At 44.0% G+C, this 12,330-nt stretch overlaps 1 protein-coding gene across 2 annotated transcripts in view; it reads left to right on the top strand.

Moving 5' to 3' along the window:
* The window catches only part of SLK (STE20 like kinase), a 124,739-nt gene that overhangs the window by 56,042 nt on the left and 56,367 nt on the right, over nucleotides 1-12,330 (top strand). For both annotated transcript variants that reach the window (XM_068256717.1, XM_068256718.1), the window contains exons 3-4: nucleotides 4,810-4,858; nucleotides 8,870-9,019. In XM_068256717.1, the coding sequence (XP_068112818.1) occupies nucleotides 4,810-4,858; nucleotides 8,870-9,019 (199 nt within the window). The remainder of the gene's footprint in view (nucleotides 1-4,809; nucleotides 4,859-8,869; nucleotides 9,020-12,330) is intronic.

Raw genomic sequence — 12,330 nt, 5'->3', positions numbered from 1 at the left:
TTGAAAAACATTGCATTGAATCTAGGTATTTTCCCCAATCATGCACAGAGGAGAACTCCCAGCAGCAGCCATTCTGTCATGCGGCGCCCGAAGAACTTATTTGTACACCAGACGGTGAAGTATACCCAGGTGACAACCTGCCATCCAGTTTGACAGCAGTGCCACTTGATGCAGAATTTGATTGGAAGACAGTGAATGACTGCTCATTGGCTTCTACGGTGTGTGTGGATGGGTGGGCCAGCACAGCTATTCTATATGTGGGCTGATGATATTTAAAGGTGCAGTGGGCCACATCTATAAGTTATGTATTTTGTGTGTGGGGCGCAGTGAAAAAGCTTCGGGGGGGGGGGGACGCATTCCGCCCGCGGCCCGTAGTTTGAGGACCACTGATTTAGAGGGTAGATCATGCGATGAGTGATAACGGACTGTTCTGAGAATCTTGTCTGATCACAGTTGTTTCCCCCTAGATAAACTGGACAAGGAATACTTGCAAATTTGGTAATGCACACTTCCATTTATTCAGGAAACCAGGAGTGTGGCAATGTCCATAGTAGCCATAGCAACCGCTATGGGGCCCCGGAGCAGAGGGAGCCCAAGTGGTAATTGATGTGTTCACTCCATTTTCCTGTGTATCTAGACTGTTTGCAATATACATTGCATAGTAATGCACATTGCCCAGTCAACTCGTACCCCATAGGTTAAGGGCAGGTGGCATTGCTCAACACTGCCTAGGTCTGATGGCCCCATCAATATTCTGCTATGGGGCCTTATAGTCCCTAGCTACACCTCTGAAGGAAACCTTTCCCATTATGAACATTTAAAATAAGCCCACTGCCTCCTCTTCTAAGGCCAAAATGCACATCTGTTAAATAGGCTTATGCTTCTCCCTCCCTGATGTCTGATTCTTCTGTCTTCCTTGCCACAACCTCCCTCTGCGAGTTTGGCAGTCATAGAGTGACTTGGGTAACTCTTCTGTACATCTCTCTCCATGCCTGTGGTTTATCATGGTGCTCCTCCACAGCAGGCCATCATTGGGGTGAATCTTTGATGCAGCAGGAGGGGTAACATCAGACACCCAAAAGCAAAATTGGTCACCCCTTAGTTAGGGTTACATCTCCTCTGCACTCAAGTACATTAGCCAAATGCACAGCTAAGTTCTGAAGTGCTTTATGGCCAGTGGCCAACTTCCTTAGAAAATCTGTAAACAAAAAGGTGGAGCATCGACAATAAACATTTGGAAAACAAACTTTCTGGTTAAACAACAGCCATGAGCCTCCTGCCGAACATAAGTTAAAGTTATCATGAAAAGTTATCTCTTTGGTGTCATCATAAGTAACAATAAATGCATCTCTTGATTTAGACCACATTTTATGGTCTTGTCCCAGAATTTTTCCTCTTTCGAATAGCATTTCATAACTAAAATCACTAAACTTGTCATTCCAAGTGATCCTCTGGTATGTATCTTGGGTGTGGTGTCGGGAATAGCTCATATGAGAGCCAAACAGTCGCTAGTGGGTATATTATTATATTACTACCGCAAATCAATAGTTTTACTACCGCAAATTCAAAGTTTCACTCAGATGGTACACCTCCTCAGATCCACTTTAGTATCTTTAAAACATATACGCTCACCGTAAAAAGCAGCTGACCCAGTCCAATCAGCATGTGCACCTCTGGCCCAGCCAGCAAGTCTCTTCACTCTTCAATATGTGATCTCCACAGCTCCTGCATACATAATGAAAAAATGCGGAAAAAAGGAAAAAACAATAGCGTAATACTGTTTGATATTGCTTATATCCTCCACATCACCAGTGTGAACCAAACAGGTAACCACATTACACCCAGTGCGTTCACATGCAGGTATTTCAAGCCTCTCACCATACGCACTGGCTTGCCCCTGATGCGTCATCACGACAAAACTAGTTGGGCGGAGCCTAAGCAGTGGTGGAGACGCAGAATGGCCATGTATATATTGATTTGCGCATTTTAACTACAAGCATTGTGAGTGCACTGGATTTTTAATTTTTTACAATAAAAGACAGAGTTACGCTATGTCAGCGTTTTTTAGAACCTCACCATCTGGGGAGAGGCTGTTGAAAGCCCCATGCTGAGCGAGTTTGCTGGTCTGTGCCGGGTCAGCCAGTGCATATGGTGAGAGGCTTGAAATACCTGCATGTGAACGCACTGGGTGTAATGTGGCTACCTGTTTGGTTCACACTGGTGATGTGGAGGATATAAGCAATATCAAACAGTATTACGCTATTCTTTTTTCCTTTTGTCCGCATTTTTTCATTTTGGATGCAGGAGCTGTGGAGATCACATATTGAAGAGTGAAGAGACTTGCTGGCTGGGCCAGAGGTGCACATGCTGCTTGGACTGGGTCAGCTGCTTTTTCCAGTGAGCATACATGTTTTAGAGATACTAAAGTGGATCTGAGGAGGTGTACCATCTGAGTGAAACTTATGCGATAAGAAAATATTATGGGACTGTTCCTGAACTATGAAATGGACCTATGTTTAGTTCTAATTTTATTTTAGTACTATTACTTCCAGGACTATATATGTGATTACATCTGTTGAGCGCTATACTAACATACATACTATATATTTATTTGGGGAGCCGCACAAAGCTCCTTTTGGTATTTAGCGATCCAGATTCGCAAACAAAGTGTCTCCTGGTGAGACTGATTAATAACAGCATTAATAGTATTATCACTTATGGTTGGAGCGCACAACTTTTTTTGTATTATTTTAGATGTATAACATAGTCATAATTTACACTTTATGTATAAACTTTTTACATTACCTTCTACTTTTTATTGTTAAATGTACTGCATGAACGTCTTTAGCCTAAGTAATACTACCTTATTAATACTATGTTGATTACCTGTACCAGGGGGGAGGGGGCTGGTGGAGTAACTGGGTATTGTTATAAGTCTTAGTTTGAGCCATGTGGATTGTCTTGTTATATTCACCTGTGAGTGGGTATTGTATTTGTGAAATGTTCATCTCATTTAAAACAATAAAAATAATAATAAAAAAAAACAATAAATGCATCTCTGATTCAATAGCTAAATGTTATAAATCCTGCTTTGGTCCTTACATCTAAGTGACCAGTGGATGCGAAGGAAAATATTAAATTATTTCAGCCATTTTCCCTGCTTTTAGGGCCAGATAAGTATGCATTTTACACATTTATGACTATGGATGGGACTGTTTAGATTCCAGATGTTCTCTGAACAGCTGCAGCATGAGCATTTGATAGCCAATAACAGATTAAAAAAAGACAGACCGAAATACCTGGGATCCCTCCAGCTGTGTAAATGTACCCAACCTTTACATCGGTAAAGCTGAATCAATTAGTCTTCTATCTTCATACGACTGAGTTTTTAGACAGAAGTACCGGTATAAGAAACTCAGAAAAAAACTCTTTGCTCCTGCATGGTTGTAGAGGAACACGCAGAGGCATCCTACATTATAAAACTCATTGTGCTGGAGAGATTCACTTTTTCCCCGCTTCTGAATTCATTTAACGTGCCAATTCCCTAATGCATCTTTAGCAATTCACTGGAGTTAATGAAAAGGAAGAATTGCAAGACAAAAAAGGATGATTGATGGCCATTTAATGCAGCTTCTGAAATGAAAAATACTGTAGCAAAGATTGGGGAAAAAAGAAACCAACAAAATAGTGCAGACTCCTTACATAGTATGTTCACACAGATAGAAAAAACCCAGTTCAGCTCCCTAAAAAAAAAAGAAAATTTCAATGATGCAGAATTATATCATGGGAAGTAAGAGGGGTCCTTCTCACTAAAGACTGGCCCAGCAGCCTGGGCTCAGTTTCCGGAACTGTTCATTGTACCAAAGTTTTCAAAGCCTAACTGATTCCTCCATGCCTCCCACCCCCCCCCCCCCCCCCCCCAAAAAAAATGTACAGAGGTGCTGCAGTGTGACAAGACAGTAGATGAATACTTTGCATATTGATGCAAGGTCCACTGTAAAACACCCATGTGATCCAAGTATTTCTTTTTCTAGCTAAAGCTCCTGCCAGAGACATCTTGAGGCCAGCTGTTACGATCTCTAGTCATGTGCTACTGGTTCAATAACCGTAATATAGCTCTTCAGCGAGTGCGATAAACCTGTTTGAAGCAAGCAGTTTTATTTCAACACCAGCACTCTTAAATGAGAGTTGGCAAGACAAATGTTTTAGAGGAATCAATTGCCATTCTGATATGCACAGAGGATGGCAGAACCACAGGCTTTTTGTACAAACTGAAGGTTTAAAACCTGAACTATAGAATGTACGTGCCACATTCAAGAAAAGCCAAGGACGGATCTGGGGGGGGGGGGGGGGGGGGTTTGTTGAATTCTTAAAAAGGCGGCAAAATTTGGATGGGGAATGGCAGTTTAGGCGCCAAAACCTGACCTTGCCCCAGGCGCAACTTGGTCTAGATCCGTCCCTGAGAAAAGCAAGTGCAGACAACTCCTAATTATCATTCCTTGTATCTGTACATTGAACTTAATAAGCAAATTTGTGACATAGGTTTGCAGTAAAGCATTGATTCTGCTCTGTTAGATGATGGTTCTCTCAGTGCTTGTCAGTTATTCTGTCTGTATAGAGTTCACATGGCCACAGGAGTGAAAGAGAGTTTAGCTGCATTCCAAGAAGATATCCATTTCATAAGAGATATACTGTACATGTTAGTTTTTACTACTCATCTGCTGTGCAGACCATCTTCTCCAGAAGTGCAATAATCACATTTTACTCTGAAAATAAACAATGTTACCATGCCTGTTTTCTCTCTTATAGATCCTTATTGAATTTTGTGCCGGTGGTGCAGTAGATGCAGTTATGCTGGGTAAGTCTGCTGAGTGGTGATGTGCGATTTATTTAACAGATTTCTGAAGTAAGAGGGATAGGGAAGGTGCCATGTTGGTGCTTCCTTGGCTGTTGTGCTGATCCTCTTTCTCTCTTACTGCCTGCATTGCTGACTGAGAGCAAGTCCCCAGTTTAGTTTCCTTAAAGAGAACCCGAGGTGGGTTTGAAGAATGTTATCTGCCTACAGAGGCTGGATCTGCCTATACAGCCCAGCCTCTGTTGCTATCTCAAACCCCCCTAAGGTCCCCCTGCACTCTGCAATCCCTCATAAATCACAGCCATGCTGTGAGGCTGTGTTTACATCTGTAGTGTCAGTCTCAGCTGCTCCCCCGCCTCCTGCATAGCTCCGGTCCCTGCCCCCGTCCCTTCCCTCCAATCAGCAGGGAGGGAAGGGATGCAGGCGGGGACTGGAGTTCTGCAGGAGGCGGGGAGAGCAGCAGACTGACACTATAGAGATAAACACAGCCAGCTCTGACAAGCTTTTTGTCAGCAGCGTGGCTGTGATTTATGAGGAATTGCAGAGTGCAGGGGGACCTTAGTGGGGTTTGGGATAGCAACAGAGGCTGGGCTGTATAGGCAGATCCAGCCTCTGTATGCAGATAATAATCTTCAAACCCACCTCGGGTTCTCTTTAAAACAAAAATATAGATTCTTACCTCAGGAGACAGTAGCCTCTGAGTCCCTCAGAGGCTTCCCGTGTCCTTCTCCACCAGGCTGTACCACCACGGAGACCCCCAAAGATCATGTGCGTGTGGCCACACTGCACCTGTGCAGTAGTAGCACAGACCATCTTGGGCTTCAGAGGAAAATCGAGAGCCCATCCGGTGGAAGAGGACGGGTAAGCCTCTGGGGGACTCCGGCAAGGTCGTCCTTTAGGGTCACTTTTTAAAGCAGCCCTAAGGACAAAGAATGAGATACGTACCTTTGCAGAGGGAAGCCTCTGGATCCTCCAGATTCTTCCCGAGGCCTCCTCAAGACCACCCCTTGCCAGCCAAGTGAACAAAGTTGGCAGCCTCCATCTTCCATGTTCAAGTATCCTTAAATTAACAAAGACAATATACTCTGTACAGCGCTGTGTAATATGTTGGCTCTATATAAATGCTTAAAAAAATTAATAAAAATAAAATTGTAATCTCTTCTGACTAGAAAATAGAGGTGGATTATCTAACTGAAGTGTCTAGCGAAATGCAGCAAAAGGTTTTTACTTAAGCTCTGTTTGAATTATTGCGTTTGCTTAAAAAAGTGTATAGTAGCAAATGTCACCCATATGCTCTTGTGAGACTGTATCAGTTGTCAGTCCAGTCTTGTTCTTTGCCGTCTTTAACCGTTGCTCCTGACTTAAAGGGACCCTGAGCAGAAGCCGTAGGTATGCTTATATGCATATACTATTTAGTAAAGAGGGGACACTCATCCGCTCCTTCAGCAGGTGGCAGCTATAAATTACATTGAAAGAAGCTACACTGAACCAAAGTCGTGCTGTCCTCCGGACCTGTGCTTCGTCTCTGCACGTTTGCAGGCTTCCTGGCTTCTCCATCACCTTTGCTCGTGATCTACATAATGACGCACGGCAGAGGGAGGGAGAAGAAGCCCGGAGTTTCTTATCTTCTGGTCTTCTGAGCTTCCCTATGCCCAAACTATAAAACAGTTAAGAAGGTAATGGTACCTCACGGATGACACATTATTAGTGGGGGAAAAAAGCTTTATTGAAAATGCACTTGACAAGCGCGTTTCGTGGGGTTGAACCCACTTCTTCAGGTCTATATCAGTGTCTGATCAGCAGTGCAGTTTGGCTTAGATCACCTTTCTATATTGCTTGGCTATATCTCTGAAGCGCTCAATTCAACATGCATTAATTGAACCTCTGATCATGTACTGTATGCAGTTTATTAGCATATTCTCAGTTTGTGTTGTAGAGATTTCCTTATTGTCAGTTTATATCACAGATGGAAAATACCAGAAGCCATATAGCCAAGGCTGGTTTAAAAATTGCAGCTGGTGCCTACCGTTCAGCTTTTCTGTATTTGTCAGTAAAATAACAGCTAAAACTAAGTGGGAAGCTGTAATATTTTTCTTTGTTTAATAAATCCATGCTTCCCTGCATTTTTTCATGACCTATTCTTGCAGTTGGTGCCATGCACCCTGCAACATCATAAACTTTAATTCATTAACCTTTCAGCAATGCCATTTTATTTTATGACTCAAGGACAGCTAGTTGGCCACTCAAGCTTTCTAGTGTTCTACAGTCTCTATAATGAAATACCATTTTGTTGCATCTTGTAAGTAATTTTGAATGCCAGTGTTTACCTAATGTCTCCATAGAGGCAGAGTAAAAGGGATGGCATATTTACAGAGGGATTAAACTCTGACTTAGCATTCAGTAAAAACATGTTTTCCTATTATTATTTTTTTTTATTACCCATGCAGTTATCGTGTTTGATTTTGTGCACGAGTATTATTGTCGGCTTACAAATTCCCAAAGTACAGTTTATCTGCACTGAAAACTGACATTGTAATTTTTGGCATAGCTGCTGTATTTATATATTACAATGTATCCAGTGAGAATGTCTCCTGTGTACACTTTTGGCTTGTATTCAGCTGCGACACTGCTGGCAGTGTTTATATTATCTTGTTTGTTTTCTTATCAGCTACTATTGTAATTATTTCCTCACTTCTGCAACTGTGTTCCCACTAAAGAATAAAGTGCCGTGTTTCACTGTTTGAATGCTACTCTGCTACCAGTGTTTTTTCAGGTAGTACCTTTTTTGCTGTAAAGAATCTTTTAGAGGAAAGTAGAAATGTTGAGTTTAATACCACTTTAGAGAACCAGAGCCAAAGCTTGGGTAGAAATTACATAGTTGCCTAAGAAGAGAGAAACCTCTGGATTCTTTTGAGGCTTCCCTAGCTGTCCTCTGGTCCGCTGTCACCAAGCGCAAACCCTTTAAAGATTACCGACAAGGGCTTATCAGTCATCTAATCTGGGCAGTGCTTCTCTTCAAGGACGAGCGTGTGCATGAGCGGCTTCATGATACTGTGCAAGTGTGGCCCTCTCCAGTGTTCTCCCCAGGCTCTTTTAGCCGGGTGCTCCACCCGGCTAGATTTGGTGACCACCCGGCTGTCATCTGCTCATCTCCTCACCTCCTCCTATGCTGTAAGCAGAGTTGCCCTGCATTTTCATCTCGACCCACCCGGCTACTTTTTCATGCCACCCGGCTAATATTTCATGCCACCCGGCTATAAAAAAATTCTGGGGAGAACACTGCTCTCCTTAGGTAAGTATCGGTTTCTAAACCCAATTTTCAGCTCTGGTTCTCTTTAACCACTTCCTGTCCCTATGACATGAAAATAAGTCTCCGCACTCTCCTCCCCACAAAATTTTAGATCACACAGCTTATTTCTCTCTGACCTGATAACATCACTGCAGAGTTGTAAAGGAATTACAGAAAATCCCTCTCCTCCTCCCAGGGAATTCAATGGCAGAATTAATCAGTAAACAAGTGTAAAATGCACATTCCAGGAGCAGACAGTAGCAGTTTGTATACATTACTTAATTGTTACCTCCAATACATTATCAAAACAAATTAACTGTTTAGACAGGAGAGAGAGACAAATACATTGTGTGGGTTTGATGTAAAATAGAACGGTTTCCATTAAAACTATGATGTATGAAAATGGATAAATTGTGTATCTTTTTTTCACTATTTTCCTTATTTTCCTTTTAAAATGCATAGAAAATAAGGTAATTACTAATAACAAATATCAGCCATAAAATTCCATAAAATATCAGCCATAAAAATGCCTCCCCCACCCCAATATATAGATCATTTAGTTGTGATAATTATTGATAAAGTTATTGCCAAACTAATCAGAGATGAGCTGAACTGTAAAAATGACCAGGGTAGGGAAGTGGTTAAAGCATATCCCTACTTTCTCTGTTCAGTGTTAAGTTTGTAGCAATGGGCAGGTGAGTCACCGCTGTGTTCTCTGATTGCAGAGCTGGAACGTCCACTAACAGAACCTCAGATCCGGGTGGTATGTAAGCAGACGCTGGAGGCGCTGGTTTATTTGCATGAAAATAAAATCATTCATCGAGATCTAAAGGCAGGAAACATCCTGCTTACATTAGATGGTGATGTGAAGCTGGGTAAGTGTTTTATGGGTAATGTTGTATGCACTTAGGTCTGTACCAAGCTGTCTGTACTTCTATTGCCATAAATGTAAATACAGCTAATGCAGAAGTGTTTGTATAGCAACCACAGCACCAGCACACAACAAAGGCACCATCAGGATAGTATTAATGTGTCAGGCTGAAGTATGCCTGCCCCTAATGTGTACTTCCCAGCCTGTAGCTGATTTAAAAAAATGCAGTGTGCTTGTGGCTTAAAGGGAACCCGGAGTGAGAGTGATATGGAGGCTGCCATATTTATTTCTTTTTAATTAAACACTGCAGATCGCCTGGTTGTCTTTCTGATCCTGTGTCATACTTTTAGCCATAGACTCTAGACAAGCTTGAAGATCAGGTGCTCTGACTCAAGTCTGACTGGATTAACCACATGCTTGTTTTAGTGTTGTGACTCACTTCTTATGCCAGAAGATCAGCAGGACTGCCAGGCAACAGACACACATAGGCCTCAACTTTACAGCAGTAAAGTGTGAATCAGAAAAGGGATTCACATGGTTCTTTTACCAGTTCTGATTTGTGATCAATAGTATTACAGGGAACCTTAAAGAGAACCCGAGGTGGGATTTAATTATGTTACTTGGGCACAGAGGCTGGTTGTGCACACTAACACCAGCCTCCGTTGCCCCATGGTGTGCCTCCATGTCCCCCCTGCGCGCCGCTATACCCCCGCAGTGCTGGCGACACGCAGCGTGTCGCCAGCACAATGTTTACCTATGCGCTGTCTGTCAGCGCCGCTCCCCCGCCTCCTCCGCATCGGCGCTACCCGCCCGCGTCACTTCCCTCCTATCAGCGGGAGGGAAGGGACACGGGCGGGTAACGCCGATTAGGGTTGCCGCGATTTACCGGTATTACGGTATACCACGGTTTTACTAAGCACGGTAATCACGGTAATCACTTTTGGGAAATACCGGTTTTTGCTGTATTTCCGCATCTCGCCACTGCTCCGGCATTGTCCTGCTCTGTGTCTCCCTTTGTAACGAAGGCAAGCTCCTAAAGCTAGTTTCTGATTGCGGGAGGCTTGCCGACATGAGTGCAGGAGCTGGGTGGTGATGCGCGTCCTGTGATGACGCGGACACGGCTGGAGCGCACACGGAGATCTATTTCCCCGGCAATGTATCTGCTTGTGGTTTCTTTTTATTGTGGACTGTACCACAAAGGTAGAGGGGGAGTCACCAGGTCATTCCTGCTAAATAAATACGGCCAATGAGAAAAGGCTACAGCCCGTTCTCCCTCCTGCTAGATGCACGCAGCCCCCTGCCTTCCCCCCCCCCACTGCAAAGCTGACATAAACACTGATACAGATCAGTGTTCAAAGGAATGTCCAGCTCTCCTCCCCCATGAAAATGAGTATGCCGCCCGCCCGGGAGAAGGAGTGAGAGACGCACTGCACTTGAGGAGCTGAAGCTTATGACACCAGATAAGCAGTGTTGCTGTGTGAGAGGTGCTGTGTTTGTATGAATGCAGCTAGTGTGTATATGTATGGCATGTGTGTGTGTGATGTCTGCCTGATGGATGGATGTCTGCCTGCCGGATGGATGGATGGATGTCTGCCTGCCGGATTGGTGTGTGTGTGTGTTGTGTGTGATGTCTGCCTGATGTACGTGTGTTTGTGTGATGTCACGTGTCCTCATGCCCATCGCTCCCCCCTGTTCTACTCTGTCCCCCTACTTTTTAAAGAAATCGTCCGCAGTGGCTTAGCCCAGGACTTCACCTAATTCATGTCCGCTCCACCCATTTGCATTTTATTTTTCAGCTCTGGTATCCTTTAAAGGAAACCAGAGACGCAGCATAGTGAAAGTTTTATATATACCTGCGGCTTCCTCCAGCCCCATCATGCGCACAGATCCCTCCCACGCTGCCATCCTCAGCCTTTTCTATCGCTGTTACTGAGTCCAGTAACTTCGGCCAGTCGCGGGCAGTTTTACGCATGCGCAGTGCGCTCCCTCCATCTCTTGCAGAAAATAGTACTACGCCTGCGTAGTATTATTCTCCGCTGTAGAGAACGCACTGCGCATGCTCAGACTGGCCGCGACTGGCTCAAGTTACCGTACTCAATACCAGCAATAGAAAAGGCTGAGGATGGCGGCGTGGGAGGGATCTGTGCGCATGATGGGGCTGGAGGAAGCCGCAGGTATATATAAAACTTTCACTATGCTGCGTCTCTGGTACACTTTAAGGTGTATAGTAAAGTGTACCACCAGCATTTTTGAAGTGGACCTGAACTCAAAACGTCCTCCTCTCTGCTCAAAGATATGCAACAGCAATTTCTTTCTTTGTTACAGCTGATACAAATCCTAAAATAAATCTGCACAGTTTCTACTTCCTGATTCATAGAAGCAGACATATTAACCTACTGTGCTTTCAAATGGCCTTATTGTCTGCCCTCTCTGCCATAGGCAGTCATGTGACACGGGAGAATGAGATTTACTTTTGGTATTTTTTTTTTTTGACATTTAGAAGAGTAAATATTTCAAGCATGACAGGAGGACCCTAACCATTAATGATTTAATAAAGAAGAGTTTGTTCAACGTTGACCTTTTCTCATTTTTATAAGGGTAATTGTAATGAGAATAATTGCGCAATACCGTATACCGTAATACCGTCATACCGTGGTATTTTTTTTGACGGTTATCATACCGTGAATTTTCATACCGTTGCAACCCTAGCGCCGATGCGGGGGAGCGGCGCTAACAGACAGCACATAGGTAAACATTGTGCTGGCGACACGCTGCGTGTCGCCAGCACTGCGGGGGTATAGCGGCGCGCAGGGGGGACATGGGGCAACGGAGGCTGGTCTTAGTGTACACAACCAGCCTCTGTGCCCCACTAACATAATTAAATCCCACCTCGGGTTCTCTTTAAGGATACAAGAGGCACATAAAAAAAACTGATTTACTTACCTGGGGCTTCCTCCAGCCCTTAGTAGCCTGTGTTTCCCTCGTTGCAGCTCTGCTTTCAGCCAGTCTTCCTGGTTCTCTTTCTGCCCATGTGAGAGCTTGTGGATGCGCTTCCGTGGCTGGGAGCATTCTGCGCAGGTCAATGGGAGCCTAACCAAGAGCAACATGTCTGCACACAGAAACTGCCAACCTTGCCGGGTCGCCAACCGCTACGGAGGGGACCCCGGGAGACTGGCTTAGAGCAGAGCTGCAGAGCGAAAAACATAGGCTTCTAGAGGCTGGAGGTAGCCCCGGGTAAGTAAATTATATTTGTCTCATGCATCCGTTAAGTAACTTGTAAAATGAGATAGTGGCAAGCAAACAAATACATATTGT

Source organism: Hyperolius riggenbachi, chromosome 10, assembly GCF_040937935.1.
Source record: "Hyperolius riggenbachi isolate aHypRig1 chromosome 10, aHypRig1.pri, whole genome shotgun sequence".
Classification (NCBI taxonomy): Eukaryota; Metazoa; Chordata; class Amphibia; order Anura; family Hyperoliidae; genus Hyperolius; species Hyperolius riggenbachi.
The sequence above is the reverse complement of the archived record's forward strand: the minus strand, read 5'-3'. Positions and strand labels throughout refer to the sequence as shown.